This window comes from Megalops cyprinoides, chromosome 20, assembly GCF_013368585.1.
Source record: "Megalops cyprinoides isolate fMegCyp1 chromosome 20, fMegCyp1.pri, whole genome shotgun sequence".
Lineage (NCBI taxonomy): Eukaryota > Metazoa > Chordata > Actinopteri > Elopiformes > Megalopidae > Megalops > Megalops cyprinoides.
The window spans coordinates 1,817,690-1,839,980 of NC_050602.1; the positions used below are offsets into that span (position 1 = coordinate 1,817,690).

At 42.8% G+C, this 22,291-nt stretch overlaps 1 protein-coding gene across 2 annotated transcripts in view; it reads left to right on the forward strand.

The window, feature by feature from the left end:
* Window positions 1-19,231, forward strand: part of cdc73 (cell division cycle 73, Paf1/RNA polymerase II complex component, homolog (S. cerevisiae)) — a 71,363-nt gene extending 52,132 nt beyond the window's left edge. For both annotated transcript variants that reach the window (XM_036553831.1, XM_036553830.1), the window contains exons 12-17: window positions 942-977; window positions 2,297-2,384; window positions 13,394-13,555; window positions 15,348-15,448; window positions 16,920-17,061; window positions 17,620-19,231. In XM_036553831.1, coding sequence (XP_036409724.1) covers window positions 942-977; window positions 2,297-2,384; window positions 13,394-13,555; window positions 15,348-15,448; window positions 16,920-17,061; window positions 17,620-17,656 — 566 coding nt within the window. In that variant the 3' untranslated portion in view covers window positions 17,657-19,231. The remainder of the gene's footprint in view (window positions 1-941; window positions 978-2,296; window positions 2,385-13,393; window positions 13,556-15,347; window positions 15,449-16,919; window positions 17,062-17,619) is intronic.
* Window positions 19,232-22,291: the final 3,060 nt, after the last annotated feature.

A 22,291-nucleotide genomic window follows, 5' to 3' on the forward strand; every position in this document is an offset into this window, starting at 1 on the left:
CCGTAATATTCCCCATGACAACAGCGGTGAAATGCACCTCGCAAGTCAGGTCAAGCACCGCCATTACACAAACCATTAGATGAATGGCCATGACGGAACCCCTCACAAAAGCGTTCACGGTTTAAGGAACCTGGAAATTTAAGCTTGGGCCAGTGCAGCTCGCATGCAGATTGACCCTCCACTTTCTGGAAGCTCCCAATCTCCGGGCCTCATTATTAAAGCACGCTATTTCCATGGAGTGAATCTATAAATTTCAGTTTCCTAGTTAACCGTAAGCTGGCAGGGAAAAAATAAATTAAAGGCTGCAAAGTTTTTCAAATATTTCTGTTTTTTTTTCCTTTTTTCCTTGTGTTGAGTTTTCGATTGTCATGTTTTATAAATACAGAGACAGAGTATTTTAGGTTTTTTGACACCAACACTCGGTTTAGTGTATCATCCCCCCTTCTCGGCGCATCAATATTAATCGGGCGAGTGCTTACATAAGTCTCTGGTTGGCAGATGGAGGAGACGAGCCTCCTGCTTGCTGACATGCACAGAAAAACTCATAAAAAAAGCCCCAGATGGAGAGAAAAGATTGCCTCACAAAGCCAGAGTATCTCGTCACCGTTGTGAAGGCATTAGTGGTGTCGGTGGGCTTGGGCATGGCGGCATATCTGTTCTGACGCACAAAGCATGGGTTGTAAAGCTCGCCCCTCTGATATGTGAATCCATGCACCTCTTACGGCACATTACCCGCGTGCATCTCAGCGCCTTTTGTTCGGGAGCCCAGCGTGCTGTGTTATGTACGACAAATGCATGGGAATCGATTCTCTTCAGCCAGGGTGAAAAAAAAAACAGCCCTTAAGATGAGTGATTGTTTCACGCTGTCTGCTGATTGTCTCCATTTGAAGTGTTTCTTTTTTCTCTCTCATTTCTCTCTTCTCTCTCTCTCTCTCTTGCAGTCTCTCAAGCCAGACCACCTCCAAACCAGAAGAAGGGTGTGTATGGTGGAGCAATTGTGCTTTTTTTGCCTTCTTTTTTATATGTTTTGGTAAATTGTGAGTACTGGTGTAATTTTTATTGCTTCTTAACACACATTCTCTGAGAAGGCAGCAAAATGGTGAGCTGTAATCTCCCCCACACACACACACACACACACACACACACACACACACTTTCATCGCTCTGCACTCAGCTGTAATACACAGCAGGGAGGAAAAGGGTCCAGTGTCAAGAGTGATCAGGCAGAAGCGCTGGTATGGATTCTTGCCAGTGCCAGGGTCACATGGGTGCCTTTGGCTCCATGGTGTGAGCGTTAATTACCGAATGGCCTCAACTTAACGCCTCCCTCATTATAATGTCTATGTCAGGGTCTACACTACAGAGAATAGCTTTTAGTTGCCTGTTGTGGGAGAGCAGGAACCGCAAGCTTACAGGCTTAGCACTGTTCTGTGCCGATCAAATATGTACACAAATAATGTGAGTGCTGTGGACTTTATAGCCAATTTGGCCAAAATAAAATAATTTTTCACACAAAATGACTTCTGATAAAGGAGGCTGCTTACCTAAAGTTCTCATAAAGTTCCCAGAACAGTAACTGACAGAAGTTGGAGCCAAACGAATGGGCAGGTGTAGCTTTAAAAGTCTTGCGTGATTCAGCAACCTCTGTTTTCTCCAAAATTTGAGGATCATTTCATTTCGTTGCAAAGAGACAGTCACAACCATAGAACCTGGCCCACTTTCTAGGTTAACATGTAATCCTTTTTAAAGAGCATGCCTGATGGCACATTCTGGTTACTCATACACCCCCCCCTTCTGCTAGCCCATGATGCTTCTATGAGATTTGGATTTGTAATACTAATATATGCGGTCAACAAGCCATTTTTTTCTTTAAGTGGGCTGCAGTGGTTATAAAACGCTCTCAGATGACGATGGACTGAAAGGAGTACATTTGATATTTGGCCAGTATGGCTGCATTTGAAGCCTCTAATGCAGGCTGTCAAGCTTGTATAAACTGACCAAGCGCATTGATTTAGCAGTGCCAATAAGCCACATGGCTGAGACCAGCATGTAAACTGCACAGCCTTTGTATTCGTTTGCTATCCAAGCTGGAAGGAGAGGCTTGTCTTCTAAAAGTAGATCTGGGCACAAATGGCCCTGCTTAGACAGGTCTTCAAAGAGAATACATTAATCAATTTTTAAAGCCTTGTAGTTCAGGACATGGGGTTGAATTCAGCATTAGCACTGGAACTGAATGCAAAAATACAAAGGAATACATTCATTTCCCCTCCCCCTCTGTCTCTCTCTCTCTTCAAAGGATCCCGAACCCCTATTGTCATCATTCCCGCCGCCACAACTTCATTAATCACCATGCTAAATGCAAAAGATCTGTTGCAAGACTTGAAGTAAGTATCTGGACATGTCAAAGGTGAATGATATGTTTGTGTGGGCAGAGATGTAAAGTGATGGTATGTTTCTAAGTGTGCTAAAAGTAGACATGAAAGAAGCTACTGTCTCACAGAAGCTACTGTCTTTATTCACGTTACATCGCTGTCTGTAGAGAGACAGTGGAGCTGCTTGTGTGTCACACCCACCAGTGAAATAGCTTGCTGAGAGACACTTGTTTGTTTTGTCAGTTCCCGGGTGTTTGTGTACTAGGGATGTGCATCTCCATCACTGAGACTGATGCGATACACATCTCATTGCATTGCCAACGATCCAATACGTTAAAGATACATATGAAGAAACTACTAATGCAATACGAAATGATTCACCCCTATTGCGATGCAGTGCGATTCTGCATGATTTGATTCAACACAATGCGATCCAACGCAATACGATGCAAAGCAAAAGAATATGATGCAATGCAATTCAATATGGTACAGATATGGTGATTTTCTTTGGTTCTTCTTAAGCAGACAGTGCAGCCTGTGTACTTTATAGCGGCACGGCATATTTTGCCAATTACATGCGTCTTGTAAAATTGTCCGTCTCTCTTGAAAAATCCGAAGTGTCGCCAAACATTTGATTTGTAGCAATTCGGTGGAACGTGCAGCTCTTCCTCCTCCATGATAATCTGTGACTCACCCGGACACGTCTCCAACTCGCGTGAGACTTGGCCAAGAGACTTGACGAGAATTGGCCACTGACAGCAGTGGAGATGAGAGGGCACGCTTGAGAAACAGTTTAGAGAGGAGGAATCAATCTAAATATAAAATTATTGGTCACAAATTATTGGTCACACTTCCAAATAATAAAGGCATAGGGCCTCTACTAATAACTATATGTAAATAAATCGGATTTTACCGATGCTAAAATGTTAGAAACAATGCATCCCGAGTTCATCCCAAATTGTGCACACTTGCACACTTTTTTAATTGGGACAATCGCATCGTGAACTTTTATGCTGGTGCACCGATGCTAATAGAGAATGCGAAGTTGACGTCATGCCGTGTTGAATTTTGTTTATGCGCCTTCTTGTGAGGATCCCGCTCCCTTTCTGTTTGTGATTTGGAGGCTTTGTTTTGATTTTCTGTCATGATTCTGAAAAACTTTGCCCTGGTAGGTCAATGCTGCTGCATCAAGAACTGCCATAATAGGTCACACCATCGTTCACAGAGAAACTGGACAATGGAATAAGTTTTTTTCGCCTTTCCTACGTGGAAAAAACACGAAGGGAAGCAGGTTGAGGAGGTGACAACAAGATGTTGGATGGCATGGGTAGCTGCAGTAAGAAGGAGGTCCGAGATTATAGCAAATCTTTTTTATTAATAATGCGACTGATCAAACAAACTGCCTATGACTCAATAAAACAATCACATTGCTGAATGTTTTCATAGTTTTGTATTTTGTTTGGTTTAATAATTGGGCCAAAAAGAGGAGTGCCACTTTACGTTTGCGAGTATGACTGTGCTCTCGCAGTTTGCCGGCTTGTGAATTAGCAGATCTTGCACCCAGCCACTGCAAAACTGTTCATGAGCTTCTAGGTATTTATAACTTATAAACTCAACCAAAGTATATGCACTCAGTCCAAAAACGAGATAATTTACAATATCCGGGTATGTGAGTGGAGGTAGTGCATCGGGGTACGTAATCCAGTCTTGGGCTACCAAGGTATATGGATCTATGTTATTTGGACAAACTAATAACGATAAATACCATTGCTTGGTATTGCGATTTAATATCTCCCGGTAGGGTCCCTTTTCTTTCTCTTTCCCCTTCTCCATCTCTTCCCTTCTCCATCAGATTTGAATGTTTTAAACAACTTTTTAGCCAAACAAAACAAAAGGTATGCAGGTAACCACTGTAGCAGGCACAAGTAAACAGAGCGCGTTCCTCACAAGATGGCGCCCCCGTCCCAACATGCAACACGGTGTGACATACAGTATCTTCACTTTCTATCGGTGAATCTTACCATCCCTACTGTGTACCATCACAGAGTACTTTATGTAAAACCTGCCCCCCAAATTGGAAAATTGGAACATGTTATGAAACACTGGAAAAAATGCTTGAATTATGTAATTGTTTTTTCCAGTGTCTGTGTACATTGTTGTTTATCATTAACCCCGTTGAAGCGTTTCCATGCCAGTCCGGTTTGGTCCATTTTGAAATGCCATATGACTGCACGCAGTTAAAACGCTATTTGACAGTGTGCAGTTGAAATGTCTGACCCAGATAATGCAATCTCCTCCTGCTTCATGGATGGGTCATTGACACATTAGTTTTCCCTCTTCAGAAACTGAGATAAATCCTATGACACATAATTCCACACACTCCCTGATGAGAGTTATTTCTTTTTAATGTGTGCATTCAGGTATTCCTCCCTGGCTGTGTGCACACGTGAGTGCACGCGTGAATGTTTGTGCGCGTGTGCGTGCGCGTATGTGTGCACGTGTGCGTGTGTGCATGTTTGTTATATAGAGTTTGAGTGCCTCAGCCACAGATAATTTCATAATTATTATGTTTATTTTTTTTTTCCAATTCAAATGAACAAGCCGTAGTGGGACCTCACTCCACAGGTCATACCACAGTGCTTTTTTACTCAGCCACAAGTATTTGTCAGGCACATGAGTCTCTTTCCCCTCTTGCTGCAGCTGAAGAGCGATTGGCTGCTGGTAAATAATTGTATCATTAGAAAAAACTGTGTGCGCTCTACACAACAGAACATCGTGCTGAAACAGCCAGCGCCCCCTGCTGGCTCCATTGACCCCCTGCCCACTTTCACAGTATATGATCTACATAAATATGAAAAAAACACTGACGGGGGAGTCCAGAATTAAGGCATTTAGGAAGGGCTTTCCATCATGCTGCTGTATAAAATGTGCTTTTTGAGTGTATAGAATTTGTGTGTGAGTCTGTGTACCTGTGTTACAGTTATTTATTTCTGATGAAATGGACATTAATGGTAAAGAGGCTGTGATGGTTCAACAGATGTTTTTACCATCTCTCTGGGTATCTCTGTGTATTGATAGTGTAAAAATATTTTTGTGTGTGTGTGTGTGTATTTATTTTGGGCTACCAGTGATATTCATATGGACAAAATACCAATAGAAGAGAAACGCTGTATGGCCGCCGTGCCTTATTTGTGCTGAAGGTCTGTGTTAAGTGGTGGTCCGGCTAGAGAATGCACATGGTGTGGACCTGTCTCACAAAACGGTGTTACTGTCATGTTAATATGTAGAGAATATTAGTGGACAGATCCAGAATTCCAGAAGCTTATGTAAATGTGGAAAATAAGGCCATCTTGTTATTGTTTTTTGTTTCATTTTTTTTTCTTCATTTTATGTTAGCTGAATGCCTTTGACTTCTAGCTGAATGCTGCCCCCACCCAAAAAAAATCCCACATTTACCTCGTTTTCCTCACGGTGGTGGCATTGTGCCCCCAGTTGTGTAGTCGCCCCTTTTTTGGGTGGCAGAGTGCTCCACTGATGCACCATGTGAGTCACCCTCCAGAAACGGGTCATTTCTCCTCTTTCTGTCCAGCCATGTGCCAGGGAAATGAGACATGGTCTTTCAGAGAAGCGTGGATACATAATTTCAGCACACATTAGCTCCAGCAACAGCAGCAGCCTCAGAAGTTAATGCTCCTAATAGATCTATTTTCTTATGTATGTTTCCCAAATGCTTTGGCCCATCACATTTTTTCCTTCCCAGTTATATTTGCTTTCAGGGAGTCCGTCTACAGACATGTTTTGTACAGTAAATGTTTAATTATCCCCACGATTAGCACAGTCTGGATTCATTATCACGTCACCTAATCAACATGGTAGCTGTCTCCCTCAGTGGACCATTTTTATTACTTTAGAGGGGCTCCTTGAATATCCCCTTTAAACAGATGTTGCTGTGGTGTTGTGGAATACACTCAGGCAGTTATCAAAACTAATTTTAAGGCTCCTGGGAGCAAAAGAAGACAATTATTTCAAACGTTTGACCCAGAATCTGGCTATGCTTGGATGTGGTACGCATATGTAAGCATTGCCTCATTCAGGTCTCATTCCCCTGTACAAACAAGCTACAACTACCATACTTACATGTAGCTGTATATGTGACCAATGAACCAGTATAAAGGTTGAACACTTTTATTCCAATATGCAGTTACAGAATTCCTGTATGTGTAGAAATACAGGGTGGATACCTTACCACTCTTCCATGGTTGTTCGGGATGGGGTGCAAGCATGTTTCAGTTGGCTGTTCTAGACGTGTTTAGCCATTTAACTGGGCTGTTATCATTCCCTGGGATTTTAGTTGAAACAGACATTGACCCCTTTAAGCACTGCAGCATCACTCCTCTCTGCCTCCACATCCCAGCATGCACAGACAGGCTGTCCAGTCCACAGAGACGTAAAGGTAGGAAAATGGATCTTGGGGTTTGTTATGAGATTTCAAATGCAATTTATTGTTGCCAAAAAATGTGCATTGTTCTTCTGTCCATAAGAAGGCTACCAGTTAGACAGCCAATACGGCATAACCATACATCCAGATGCTGTTCAACAGTCCTACTGCATGTCTCAGTAAGCATGCTTTTAACTGCTGCACTTGAGGCGAAATTAAATTTGGACAAACCCACCTTGTCCAATGCACAGCAGATGTCCTCTTTCTAAGAAGGGCTGAAAGGACAATTAAACATGGTTTTAAACGTTAACGTGGGAGCCTTCAGTTTCACTGTAGATTGAGTGAACTGTTGCACAGCTCGACACAGACAGATCTGAACTAATACTAGTTACAGCACAAAGGTGGGGGATCCAGGCAGTTTAATTGTTTCTGTTTTGCTCCGTTTGCAATGATCTATAGTGCTTTGTTGCTAAATCTGTATGTGATCGTGGTCTCACCATTTATTAAATTAATATATTGTGGGTATACTGAATAGCTCAAGTATTATCACAAGCATTTTCATTAATATACTGTGCAGGTGTACTGTATAGCTCAGGTACTGTCACAAAAAAGCACACAGTGCAGATTTACAATGTTTTGATGGTGCATTTTTGAGCATTACATTGAAAGAGCTGCGCGCGGCACTTGCTGCATCACAGAACTACTCTATTACTACTGTATTGGTGTGTTTATGTAAGATGGCCGTGCCCTTAATGGTAGATTACAGCTGTTGTGTGCGCAACGGAGACACATACCCGTCAGAGGAGTAATTGCCATCGTAATGTTTTATTGGAGCCATAAATCACAGTGAGGCAGCGCCGTGCTCACCGTGCAGATGAAGCGCGGGCGGGAGTGGCTGCAGATATTAAAAAGGCCCCGAAGGCCAGTTTGGAAAAATTAGGTTCGTTGCACTGTGAACACTCGTGATGTTCCTGCACTGTTGAGACAAAACCCCCACCCCACCCAACACCATCTATGTTATGCTCCACATTCTCTGTTTTATTTTCTTTCAGTAGAAGAAAAGGGATAATGTATGTTTATATAAATTATTATTTTTGTGTTTGTGTAATCAATAATTCGGTATGAATAATATTTTTTAAGGTACAGATTGTATGAGTCTCAACTCCTTGCCCTGTGACTGTGACTCATCCCAGCTGTGCCAATGTGGTTTGGCAAACGTGTGCAAACCCGTTTTTCTCTAATTTGATCACCCCAAACCATAACGATGGTTCTCTCAAAAGTGCCATTTGCACAGAGTTCTCCCAAGGTCTCCAAATTATGTATTGGCTTTTTTGTTTTTTAACCCACCTGGGTTTGAGAGGTCCCTTGTGAATGTTGTGCCAGTTGGAAGTTTCCTCACGTTAGCCTGCAAAATTTAACTGGCCATTTTACCATCTGTTTTTCAGTATGTCTTGGGAACCCCCTGGGGACTTTGACTCAGTATATAATTTTTTAAAACATATCAAAAAACCAATTCAATTTCTCAAGGCTCTGTATGTCAAGACACTACACAAACAGAGTATTGACCTAAAACGGAATGTAAACAGATTTTTAAACAGACAGGATGGTTTTCTAAAAATAAGCAGCTCTGTATATTTTAGAAAACCAGAACACAGTGTTTTTTAGCAGCTGTGTTGGCTAGTTTTTGTTTGTCAGTGTTACTTGGAAAACTAAACGTTAACTGGCTGCTCAAAACACAGCCACAAATCTCTTGAGTGTTTTCATAACCAGGCAATGATGGAAGAGTTTGTCTGTGGGTGAAAAGTTGATCCAGGTTTGGGAGTTAAGCTAAATCCAGCTTTTGGGTGCAGCCTCCTTGCTCGGGTTGTGTTTGGGTTGTGTGCATCCATATTGTAGATTCAGGTTTCTGAATAGCACCACTGTTTTGTACGCTTCTGATTGCATTCCTTTTTTATGTTTTATGGTTTATTTTCTATCCTGGGACTTCCAGTTGACCAGTTCTATATTGGCTGTTAGTTCATTGTGAAAAGATCACACACAGAGGTTGACAGAATACCAGCAGGAGGAAGACTGTTTCCAGACACCAATTATCATAAATAGTTCTAATGCGTATAATTTGCATGTCTTTAAATTCAGTGCAACCTTTTTGAATCAAATATTGGAACAACAATATTTATTTATTATAGCACATTTTACATGCAATGTTGTCACAAAGCGTTGTGCAGAGGTTTACCAGACAGAATCAAAACGGAAAAAACTGAGAAAAACTAAAAGTTATTCACTCACCCCAAGTAAGAGGCAGTTGAGTGGAATCCTGGAAAATATTTCAACATGCCTTTGGAGGTACAGCTGTGGTGTATAAAAGGCACCACTTTAGCGCAATTACACAGAAACACGGTGCTTGGACATGTCACACAAAATGCAACACTAAGTGGTATCATTCATAATTCAGATGAATATCGAATGAATGAATGATGAATTGTTATTTTACTGTAATATTTTTTTCCAAGTGGAAAGGGACCTGTTTTTAAAGGCATAGCATTTATGATATTGAGCTGTGGCTGAGTCTTGTTCAGAGGAGATAAATAAATGTTTCCTTCCCATTGAAAGTAGATGACTATTTTTTTTTTTGTAATTTCCTCCATTTACTGTTCAATTATTTTGGTATGGAGCTATTTTATTTTAATTGCACACAGTGTGCAGACAATGAGCGCAGAACAGAAATTATATTTGGTTAAAACTGATTGGATACGTTTGAGTGTGAAATTTGATCCCGTGTTAAGAAAGAGATTTACATTAGGAAGAAGAAAAGGTAGGAAAAGGCAGAGGAAAAGGTATTTTGAGGTTTTAAGAATGGGAGGTCCTATGGCTGGATAGGCAAAAGGATCCGTGCTGGTCAAAGTGGGGAGATCAAAGGGACTGCTGCATTTGACAGCCAGAGATGTGGCAATTTTTGAGCATTACTCAGGAAGCAGGCTGAGTGATTTTTAACCCACTCTGTTTCGCTGTTTAAGCGACCAGTTCTTGGGAGCACACCCCGCCCTCCCTCAGTGTGGACTTTCATAAACAGGCAGCAGTGTGGCATAGTAGGAAGAAGCTGGCCTCATAACCAAAAGGTTGTTGGTTTGATTCTCTGCTGGGGCACTGTTGTTGTACCTTCGGGCATGATACTTGTCCCGCAATTGTCTCAATAAATATCCAGCAGTATAGATGGATAAAATTGTAACCTATGTAAGCTTTCCTGGATCAAACCATGAGCTAAATGACAGTCATGTAATCTAATGTAAATCTGCAGTTAAAATAACAATACATTTATGTGGGCAACAGTGTGGCGTAGTGGTGAGGAACAAGGCTCATAATCAAAAGGTTGCTGGTTTGATTCCCCACTGGGGCACTGATGTTGCACTCTTGAGCAAGGTACATAACCCATAATTTCTTCAGTAAAGATCCAGCTGGGTAAATAAAGGTATGACTTTGCTGCCTTTGCTGCCGAGTTTTATGGCTCTTGGTCTTTCCTGTTATGTGATTTATTTATTTTTGATGGGGGTGGGGGGGCATCCTGTGTCTGGTAGAATATAGGATGCTTTTTTATTCCTGATACCTTTTGCAGGGTCCGCTTTCCACAGAAGCTTGAGCAGTTAGCGTGGCAACAGGAGGCCTAATTTGTATCTAACTGGCATGCAAAAAAAAAGCAGCAGCCTTCAGAGACTCTTTCTGATGAGGAGTCCTTAGCTTTCCTGTGAGCTGACAGCGAGCTTTTATAATTAGTGGGGGGGCTTGAAAGGGAATGGGCTTTGAAGTTAGTACACACGGTATGCTGTATTAATAAATTAGAGGGTGGAAGGAACACATTTTCTGAAGTACGTTTTTCTAAGTGGTGCTCCAGGAAGTGGCGTGGGTGCCTGTCCAACCCCTGCTCCCCACATTTTTGCCCTCCTGGGCCCCCGTTGAAGCGACCGCTCCGCCAGCCATTTCTAACAGGTTAACTGACAGCAGTAAAAAGGAACGTCAAGCGCAGGTGTGGAAAGCGACACCTCCTGTGCTGGCAGCCAATCTTCGCATCTCAGAGGAATGGCACTTACTGTTTGTTCTAAACATCCTTCCAAAATAGGCAGTCATTAAAAAAGGGGGGGAGACTTGCAAATGAGTTGTTGCATCTTCCTTGGCTGTTTATGAGGGCGTCGGCCCTGGAAAAGAGAGCAATTGTTGCAATGATGATGATGTCCTTTACGACTTTACAAAGTCCAGAAGGTTACGAAAGTTCACTGTAATGAGCAACACAAATAGAGGTTTCAATATATTTTCAGTTTTGTTGAACCGTACATCAACAAATATTGTTTCAAAATACTCAGTTGTTGCATCTGCATTTTGATTAGAAACAGACGTGGCTAACCAGGACAGGGCGGTTTATCGTGCTGCTTCTGTGAAATCTGTTCTGTTGCCCTGCAGGGCACACTGATTGGTTCTGTGGCTTTTCCACAAGCTGTGACTGCGAGCTATTTTCCCAAGTTTTAGCGAGAATGCTCCCATTTACTGTGAACTCCAGGAAGTGTTTGTGGAGTTCATACAACATGTTTGTTGTCCATCCGGGACAAACAGTGAGCCTACAAAACATGTCACTGCGCTCTAGTTAACTGTATTGTAACAAATCCACTTGAGCCATTCACTCTCCCCATGTGCTCCAATGGCAGGTGCCTCTGTGGCCAGCACGTGACCAAATAGCGTCGGTAACACTCCTGTCGTGGGGAGGCCGACCGGTCTGACTGTTGCTCCATCAGAGCTGTGTGTCACAGACCAGGGAGGGTGGGGCTTGTTTTCAGAGGAGGTGGTCATCATGGGAAGTTTATGATGTTTCTTATCTGCAGAATTGAAGGGTGGAGATTTTTCCAGCTTTGAAAATAAACTGCAGTACCCCAGTGTCAACACGCTTGGGGGATAGGGGTGGGAAGGGGGGCAGGACTTCCTGAATCCCTTCATATCGGTAGGTGGGAGAGACGTTCACTTCTTGTTTGTTTTGTCAGCAGTAGAGGGGACTTGCTAAGTAGGGACTTGGATCCCTAAGCCTAATTCTTCTGGGCTAAATTCAATAAAGATGCATTTTCACTATGAAAATAAGTTGGCTGTTCACCTGCATGGCACAGCATGCAGCCACTCACAGCCTTATCCTAGCCAGTTTAGTTAAAATGACATCTGCAGTGTCTCCCAGAATGCAACAGACACAAAGAGCTTAATTTCTGATGCAATGATCCAGAGCTTCGTTATCTCCAAGGGGGGCGTTGATGTTGGGCTATTGAAAAAACACTGAAAATTTCAATGCAAAAAAATAGTATACCAAAATAAATGGCTCCAGTGTATCCCAAAACAGTTGTATTAAATTTCTCTGTCCTTATTGTGATTGCTGGTTTACAAAGTTGAGGTTATGACACTACTGTCAGTTTAGATGTGTTTTAGTACACAGCACACGTAAGCACACGTTTTATTTAAGCAGGAAATGTGTTCACCATGTTATTCTGTGGATTCTTGTATTTTAAAATGAAATGAATCTTCATTTTTGGACATATTTTTCCATATGTAGCGCAACCTGTGCCTGTAGTTACTAAGAGGCATGTCCGTTCACAAGGTGGTGAAGAGGTGAATACCTGATTTGGTTCATGGGCCCCGGGATCGATTTTATGTGTAAGAGAATCCAACCTGCCGTTTTGTAAAAGTATAAAATTTTCAGGGGCATGCTCATACGTCTTAGCCATATTGGCAGCTACTGGTGCAGGGGAGTCTCAGCATCACTGCTCATAGCCAGTGGCGGTTAGCAGTGTCACTCAGCCGTTCCTGACATTTGCCTTTCTATCTGTCACCACAGTTTATGTCCATGACTCCATTCACATAGGACGGTTTGCTTATTTGTTTAACAACCAAATGATGTTCTTTGTCATTCATTTGCATATCTGCTTCTCGTTTACCTGTGGCCCAGCTCTGGCTCTGGAGCCGGTGCCTCTGATGGCAACATCAAGGGCATTGGCCACCACGACATACCCCCTTTTTCAGCAGTGTGTGAAAGCACTTCCTGACTTTCCATTACAGTGATACTGTACCACTGTTGTTCCTAATGTTCATGCCATTAAGGAGGTGCACAACAGGGCACCACCAAGGTGTTCAAGTTTTACGCAAATGGTCAGGTCTGGTCTTGAGCAGGTGGGAAAATATGCTCATGTTACATCTTTCAGTGTGGCATTTATTGTTTGGTGCAGCAGGTGTTGCATGACAGAGCCTTTGAGAAATCAATTTTTTCCCCCCCAGACAGTCTCACAAAGTCACATGACAGGCTGCACAGAGTGGGATGGAAACCAGCCCCCTAGCCACTACGCATAATGCTGAGTGCCGAGTGCACCAGTTACGCTCTTAAGGAGAGACAGATGTTGATTTTCCTGAACAGAGGGCTTCTTTAACATGCGGCATGGAATTGAAGCCTTTGATGAAGTGTTGTATGTGTATCTCCTGGGTGTCATCGCCATGGTGGTGTCTGGGGGGTTGGCTTTTGTCTCCATTTCCGAAGGCACTCACTGAAACCCTCTTCCACCCCTTAAAGGTTTGTGACATCAGAGGAGAAGAAGAAACAGGGGATCCAGAGGGACAATGAGGTCCTGCTCCAGAGGCGGAAGGACCAGATCCAGCCAGGCGGGACAACGCTGAGTGTGACGGTGCCTTACAGAGTCATTGACCAGCCCCTCAAGCTGGCCCCACAGGATTGGTAAGTGAAACTGGCATGCAAGCCCCTCCGTCTGGTTAGCCCCGTCCATTACCCTACCAGCCCTGCTCCTTGCCTTACCAATCCCTTTGCGTACCAGGCCCCACCTCCTGTCCCATCAGCCCCTCTCCCCTGCGCTGAGGGACCATGTCTTTGTGTGTTTGGAGATGGTTGCGTTTACTACCATTGTTCTACTGTAATGCACTTGCATGTCTCCTTGTGAGTGGCCAGATGTTTGTGTTCATGTTGTGCTGTTGTATTCCCGATGTTTTATTTTCCCCCATCTCACTTTTTTTGACTAAATTTATCAGTAAAATTCTGTGCAGTACATAATATTATCCACATTTGTGCTCATTCATTAGTCTGGAGGACAGAAGTGATAAGAATGCAGGAGTGTGCGGGGTCATAAATAAATAAAAAGCCTTGTATCTGAGTCCTCATGCTGAAAAGCACATGGAGCTTTTCCCTTGATGATAATTAAAGAAGCCGTAACACCCTCACTGCTCACGTATTAACGGGGTGCAGATGTGCCCTCTGGGGCTTAACACCGCTCACTGCCCATTCCATTTTCACACCTCCCACCTGCATGTGTCTGCCCAGAAAAAGTGTTCTTTGGGTAGTATTTCCAAGTACGCCCATGAAAAATGGAGGGGAAAACGCTTAAATGCCCAGGTGGAACTGCTGTCTTCTGCTGTTGTTTCACACTGTTCTCATGACACTTTAAAGTGAAAGTGCCGATTTTCTCAGTTGCGTGGCACCTCAGCATCAGAACATTGATAGCGTTCAGAGGAAAAAGCAATGCAGCACCCTCAGAAACACAGGAGTTAGAGTGGATGCATTTAGAATTATCATCATTATAATCATGGCTCTCCTTGAGACGACGGAGCAGTGTGCTGGAATCTGTGGGAATGCATGATTCACACAATGCTGGCACTGAAACAATATTTACAGAGATAAAACTCTACACCCAGGCACAGTCAAGCTGAATAAAACAATTTTTGTACAGTAGTTTTATGTGTAGTATATTTGAAAATTGTAAGTATGTAATTAGATACATTCCAGTAGATGTAATGTAAAAAAAATGCTGTTAAGAGGTAATGCTGTGTTGGAGGTTTGGAAGAGGCATTTATGTTTGATGTGTGTTGCAGTGCAGACTCTGTCAGGGGCTGTAGTGCCTCTGCACCTTTTGTGGAGGGGGAGAAAAGCATATCCCTTCATATCTTGTGTTCTGCTCAGTGTATATGTAATGCATTGTAGGTGTCTGACCTGTCACACAGTTTGCATTCTTTAATGTCCATCTTCGCGGATGGTCAGTCTGCACGCACTTGCTGAAATGGCATTTGTGCTCATTTGTCGCCTGTGCCCAATCGGATCAAAGCTGGGCCTCGACGCATTGGTGGTACACAGATGTTGTAGAGGAGGCCTGTCTTGCTAACACAAGAAGACAAACCGATTTGTCTTCATCCCTCCGCTGTGTTTAAATTGTATTTAGCTGAAAATATTTTAGAACTTACATGTGAAAGGATTAAATGGCAATATTTAAGTGTGGTGCAGAAGTGGAGGAGCAGGGCTCATAAACCAAAAGTTGTAGGTTCAGTTCTCAAGTGGGGCACCCCTGTTGTACCTTTGCACAAGGCACTTAACCTGAATTACTTGAGCAAAGACCCAGCTGTATCATTAGATTATGTAAAAATGTTACATATGCAAAGTCACTCTGGATAAGGGTGTCTGATATGAAAACATGCAATGCAGTGTTTTCTGAGTCCTGGAAAATTTGTGCTGTTTTTTTCCACAGGGATCGCGTAGTGGCGGTGTTCGTGCAGGGTCCTGCCTGGCAGTTCAAGGGCTGGCCGTGGTTATTGCCTGATGGATCACCTGTGGACATTTTTGCAAAAAGTGAGTCTAGTAAGGTCCAGCTCGACAGAACTGATCACCTCAGTCATCCGTTGGAGTGTTCCTTGCAAAAGTAAACAAACTCTCATGAGGAATTTAATTTGACCGAAAAATGTTCCTGTGTGTTTGATGTGCTTGAAAAGTGCACTTAGACACAGGGGCAGTTTGGCCAGAGCATATTCAGAGTAGGGCTGTGCGATATGACAATATCTATTGTGTGATGATAGAAAAACGTCTATTGTTTTATATTACGCTCTATCGTTTATTTCGTAGTGTCGCAAATCACACACTTTACAGCAATATTTTTCCTCATTTGGACGACGCTTTGCGTTCTTCCACACGGCAGGGATGCAGGCAGGAATTTTGCATGAAGGCAACACAAACAAGCATGAAGGAGAGTGAACGTGACACAGAACTATAGTTGAAAAGTGTTTTCTGTTTACCTTTTTATATTTTATACATTAATATTTTATATTTTGTTACATGCTTAACCCTTTCACACTTATTTTTATGCTATGTAGCGCGCGTGTTACATTACATGGTTCGTTGTGTTTTCATTACTGTTATTAAGCTTCTCATAGTTTTCAGGTAGCATTTGCTATATTTTAACATTGAATCACTGTTTCTTCAAAGCTAAAATTATCTAGAATTTTTCCTATCTAGTGTTTTAATTGCACCGGTTTTAGCATTCGCGCTAAACGGCTAATCACACCGGTGTGACCGTATGTGCAAAAGGGTTAATTGAAAATTTGCACAAAGGTTCTAAATAAAAGGAGAAAAATAATCAAATATGAGTAAGTACCTTTTATTTGTCAAGTATATAATTAAAAATGTAGTAAGAAATAGGCCTTTCCATGTGGTCATTTTATATAAACTATTTATTCATTGAATTTACAGAAAATGTGCTGTATCGTGATCTGTATTGTTATCGGGATATGAAATGACCTATATCGGGATATGAGATTTTGGTCATATCGCACAGCCCTAATTCAGAGTATTGGTTTTCCAGACAAAGCATGTGGGAACATTGAAGCCTGTTTTCTTTGTGTCAGTGTCATAGTCAGCCAAGCCACCCTACTGGCAACTGTGACATGCATGCATGCTGATGTCTTGCAGAAAAGCTTATGCAACACTGGAGCAATTTTACTTTTGTTGGGTATTTTTTTCTTTTTTTTTCTTTGGTAATGAGAGGTAGTTTTCCATTCTGACCTTTTGAACTTCTTCAAAGGTCTTTGATTACACCAACGTTATATCAGTTGTTGGTCAAAACATGTTAGTAAAGCAAAGAGAAAGGATAGCTGTACGTAATGCTGTTTGTGGAAAACATTATGCATTGGGGAAATTCATTATGCAGAATGAGTTGCGCTGTTCAGCGGGCCAGGAAGCCTTTTGTTCCGTGGCTAGCAGCCCTCTACAGACAGTCTGGGCGTGGGCTTGACCTGGATTTGTGTTTCGCTCTTTCTCCTCCCCGCAGTCCGAGCCTTCCACCTGAAGTATGACGAGGCCAAGACAGACCCCAATGTGCAGAAGTGGGACGTCACTGTGCTGGAGCTGAGCCACCACAAGCGTCACCTGGACCGGCCCGTCTTCCTGCGCTTCTGGGAGACGCTGGACAGGTGAGCCTGAGGACAGGGACGCCCACAGCCTGGGCTGTTACTGGAAATCACAAATTAGATTGCAAATCTAATCACAAATTATGAAGATGAGCGCACAGGCACAGATAAGACATAAAAACTGCACAGTTTTAGAGCTTTCCTGCTTTCTCTCCCTCTCTCTCCCCCTGTCTCCCTCCCTCATTCTCTTTTTCTTTATCTCTTTCTCGCTTTCCCTCTCCTTCTCTCTCTCTATACCCCTGTGTGTTCGTGTGTGGATGTTTAGCTATTGTGCTAGCAGTAGTATTTTTCCACTGGTAAAGAGCAAATCACCAGATTCAATACAGCCATACAGTGTCCACACTGCACAGTCTAGGCCTTATCAGTATGCATGCTGGATGTGCTATGCTGTGAAATCTCTGTATGCTCCTGGTATTCTTAAGGCAAGACAGCAGATGAGGGCTTTCTGATTCTTAGGGTAAACTGTTGTCCCTCGTCAACCAAAAGAGGGCTTTTTGGCGTTTTTCATGTCCTGCTTGCTGTCTCAGTGAACTGATTTGCCCCTGTATTTTCGACATGCAGGTACATGGTGAAACACAAATCCCACCTGAGGTTCTGAGCCTGGACTCACCACTTTGGCTTCTCCAAGGTTGGATCAAGAAACATGAGAGAACTTCCTTGGGGGGGGGGGGTAGCTCGTGTTTCCTGTCTGTCAGAGCCCAACCCAACCCCTCTATCCCACCCCACTTCCCCACTCCTCCCATCACTCACCATGGCCCTTCCAGAGCTGCATCAGCCAGGAGCAGCTTCCCTACACTCTGTTGGGTCCTTTGGGAAAATTCTCCAGTTTGGAATAGCAATCATAAGCCTTAGCTAGGGGTCCGGTAGTTTAAGCGAGCGAGAATGTGGCAAGGACATCTATGGAGTGTTCCATGCTTTTTTCCACGTTATGTAGTAAACATACCAAAACTATATTTTTCAATAGTATAGTATCTTTATGTTGAAATGTTTAAAAAAAAAAAAAAAAAAAAAAACTTTTTAAATAAAACACATTTTATTTCCATTCCTAGATGGAGTTTTCGCTATTGTACATGGAAAATGGGTGGAATAAAATAAAAAAAAAAAAAAACCCGACACACAAAAGATCAAGAATGATATTAAAGAGGCAAATAAAATAACTGCTGACTGTATTTTATTTCCTTGATCTTATTTGTTTTGTTTTTTTTCCTTTTCTTTCATTATAAATGTATGATGGTAGCTTGCGATATTATAGCCATAAAAATCTCAGACCTGAGTTTAACCGTAGCTGTAGTGGGAGTAGTGACTCACAGTGAGGAATTGTGATTGGAAACCAAACTTGATCAAGGTCTTGCAGAGGACCGTAAAGGTTTAAAGATGTGCGGATATGTTTCTTGTTGAACATATCTATGGAAAAAAAAACTCACCCTCAGAGAGCTGTTTTCAAATTCAGGAGAGAGATTAAACACGGTTGTATCTTTTGTATTATTTTCAATGATGAAAGAATATGTGCCCTTTTGTATAAATAATTCATTTCTCATTGTATACTCAACTTATTCCAAGTAATTAGTTTATGGCCACACACTGTTACAATGATGAACCCTTCTACTTTTTTTTTTTTAAAGAGTGAACTTGTTCAGCAGTATCATCTGTAAGTGTCTGTTTTGAATGGGGATAACCATGGAAATGTATATGAGTGTAGAATCCAGAGATGGGAGGATCCATTCTCAGACCTTTGGTTTTAGAGCACCAATGTTTATTCTTCTTGCTCACCAGGGGCACGCTGGACCTCTGGGAAAATGGATTGTTAAGGTGTTTGAGCTTGCAGCCTTTGGGAATTAGGAGTTACTGTCCGTTTCTTCAAAACAAACATGCTTACTGACTGCCATCACTGCTGTAAAGCCACATGTGGCAAGATGTCACAGCTTTGCTTGTATGGAGGCAGTGAACATTACTTTTTAAGTACGAATAAAGCTTTGGGTTTTCGTTTGGTTTATTTTTTACAGGACATATGAACTCGTGAGTGGCTGGATGTCTGCTTGAACAAAACTTACTGAGCGAATTGCTGTTCATGGCTCCCTGCAGTGGACAGCTGTGTACCACTCCGCATGCTCCTTTTTTGGTCACTGTTCATGTTGTATTGACTCTCCCCAAAAACCTCTGAATGTTATTAAAATTTGTGCACTATTAGTAGGTGTTATCTGATTTTTCTGGTAATATTAAAAAAATAAATGCTTTGAAAGTAAAATGATTCATTCATTTAACCTTCATTTAGCTAGGAAGGTCAACTAAGAGCTCATTAACATCTCTGGCAGAGGCGACCTGCTGTTTGGACGATTTTCAACAACCGTCCTGGTGAACCGGTGCGTCATACAGCACAGTGTCCTCATCTCCACACAGGGGGATTGGTTTTGGACTCAGCCTGGACGCCACAGAGCTCCCCCCACTGGCCTGTGCACACTGACAAGGTTTTGAGCTGCTGTAGGGGCAGCCCAGCCTAGAACTAAGAGGCCATCTTCTCCCCCTTGCCATGTTACCTCCAATTGATTTTTCAAGGGCCAATCAATGCACCTTCTAACAAAATTAAAGATTCCATCCATTGCACTGGCCCTCTGGTCTGGTGGATCATTCGAGCACTTGAGCTTGGAGCCATTTTAACTCATTAAACATTACACCAGAACAAGAACATTTGTTCTTATCAGACACCCTTACACTGTGTGACTTACATAGATTTTTTTTTCCAGAGGATCTACTGAAGGCATCTTGATTTACATTGCTGGCATTTAACAGACTCTCTTATCCAGAGCGACTTGCATAGGTTACAATTTTACATGTTATCCATTCAAACAGCTGAATATTTAGAGGCAACTCTGGATTAAGTACCTTGCCCAAGGGTACAGCAGCAGGGTACACAATGTCCCAGCGGGGAATCAAACTGGCAAACTTTCAGTTACAAATCCTGCTCCCTACCACTATGCTGAACTGCCGCCCCATAGCTTGTATTTGTATTACATTACATCATTTAGCAGACACTCCTACCCAGAGTGGCTTACAAATAAGTACATAACCATGCTAAGAGTAGACATCATAAGGTATTGCAAGAGGTCAGTAAGATACAAAGTTAAGTGCTAGGCTAGTGTGGAATTTTTTTTTTTAACAATAATACATAACAAACATAATACATAACAATCGGTAGGATGGAAAGACACATACATAGGGGTGAAGGTAGGCTACAGCTTGAACAGAGTTTTAAGGTTTTTCTTGAAGGCATCCAGGGAGTCAGCTGTCCGAATCTTGACAGGAAGCTCATTCCACCAGTGTGGAGCCAGTACTGGGAAGAGGTGGGTTTGAGAGATGCTGCCCTTGTATTTCGGGACATGGAGGCGACCTGAGGTAGCAGAGCACAGCACTCTTGCAGGCTTGTAAGATTTTATCATCTCCTGTATGTATTGGGGGGCTGATCTGTTAAGTCCCTTAAAGATTAGTAGCAAGGTCTTGAACTTGATCCTTGCTGCAACTGGTAGCCAGTGGAGGGACTCAAAGAGAGGTGTCACATGGGCCTGCTTGGGGAGACTGAACGTCAATCGGGCTGCTGCGTTCTGGATGAGCTGCAGCGGTCGAATGACGTATGCCGGGAGGCCGGCAAGCAGTGAGTTGCAGTAGTCCAGACATGACAAGATGAGGGTCTGGATCACCACTTGGGCTGAATATTCGGAGAGATAAAGCCTGATCTTCCTTATGGTGAATAGCAGGAATCCGCAGATCCTGGTTGTGGCTGCAATATGCTCTTTGAAGGATAAGTTGCTGCATAAAGTTACCCCTAGGTTTTTGGCAGCTGTGGTTGCCATTACCTTTGCGTTGTCCACGCAAACTGAGAGGTTCCTCAGAGGGGCCATGAATGCTGGGACATGGACTATCTCAGTCTTATCAATGTTCAGCTTGAGCTGATGTTTGTTCCTCCAGCCCAAGTTATCTGTGAGACAGGTGGAGCCCTGCCAGGAGATCTGGTAGGAGCGGCTGCTGACGTAGGAGGAGAACCATTCCAGGGCCATTCCAGTGATTCCCAGGGCCAGCAGCTCAGACAGGAGGATCTGGTGGTTGACTGTGTCGAAGGCAGCTGACAGATCTAGGAGGATAAGGACAGAAGAGTGAGGCAGCTTTTGCAGCTTGCAGTGTGTTAGTTACAGCAATGAGGGCAGTTTCAGTGGAGTGATTGGCTTTGAAACCAAATTGGTTAGGATCCAATAAGTTGTTAATGGTGAGGAAGAGGGAGATTTGGTTAGACACAGCACGTTCTATAGCTTTAGAGATGTATGGGAGTAGGGAGACTGGCCTATAGTTGTTGACTAGAGAGTATGCATTTTCTATTTACACAATGGCTATTTACTGAGGTAAGGAAGGGTATGCACCTTTCTCAGAGAAGTGTCCCATCTTGGTATCAAACTTGCAACTTTTGGGCTGTGATCCCCAGTCCTTAAACCCTACAACCCACTGAAGCCCAAATAAAGCCACACGACTCACCTGGCCCCCACCTACACAGATTGGATCCTATAGGTAATGATTATCAGGCTTAGTTGCGCACATCCTCTTAAGCAGTGATCACCCTTCTCGCCAACTCATTCAGAGTAAAAAACAATTGAAAGCCCCCCTCACATCATGACTGCTGACTCAAGCAGAATATATCACTAGCAGAGTGCCAATTTGCAGCCCCAGGTTTTTATTGCAGACTCAATAAGCGCTTTCAAATGGCCCTGCATTTATTTTGCTGTTTTGTTGTTTTGGGAAATCTCACTGCCCCTCTCTGTTCTTTCAGAATCAGAGATTTGCCAAACACAAACCATGCTAGGTGCCACTGCTTTATCGAACATACCTTCAGATTAATGGATCCTGTTTGCGTTTCAATTGTCATAGGCCAGTGCTTGACTCGTATGGACAGTAGCAAGAGAGTTTTGTTTTAGCGTGATATCAGAAAGCAAAGAGCACATGTGATTTCGTAAGGAAAGTATGTGGTTAATACAAGCCTGAAATGTGACCACTTCAAAAGATCACCTGCAATTACACTCCGCTGTTCGAACCTCAGAAATGCTGATGTGTTCATCTTGCTTCTGCATTGTGCTTTTGTTTCTGAAAAGAGAGCTTGTTTCACGGATGCCCTTTGGATCATTACTCCGACTTGTCAGAGTAGGACAGGTCAGAATGAAACCATCCACAGTTAGTGCGCTTGCCCTTAAATTTA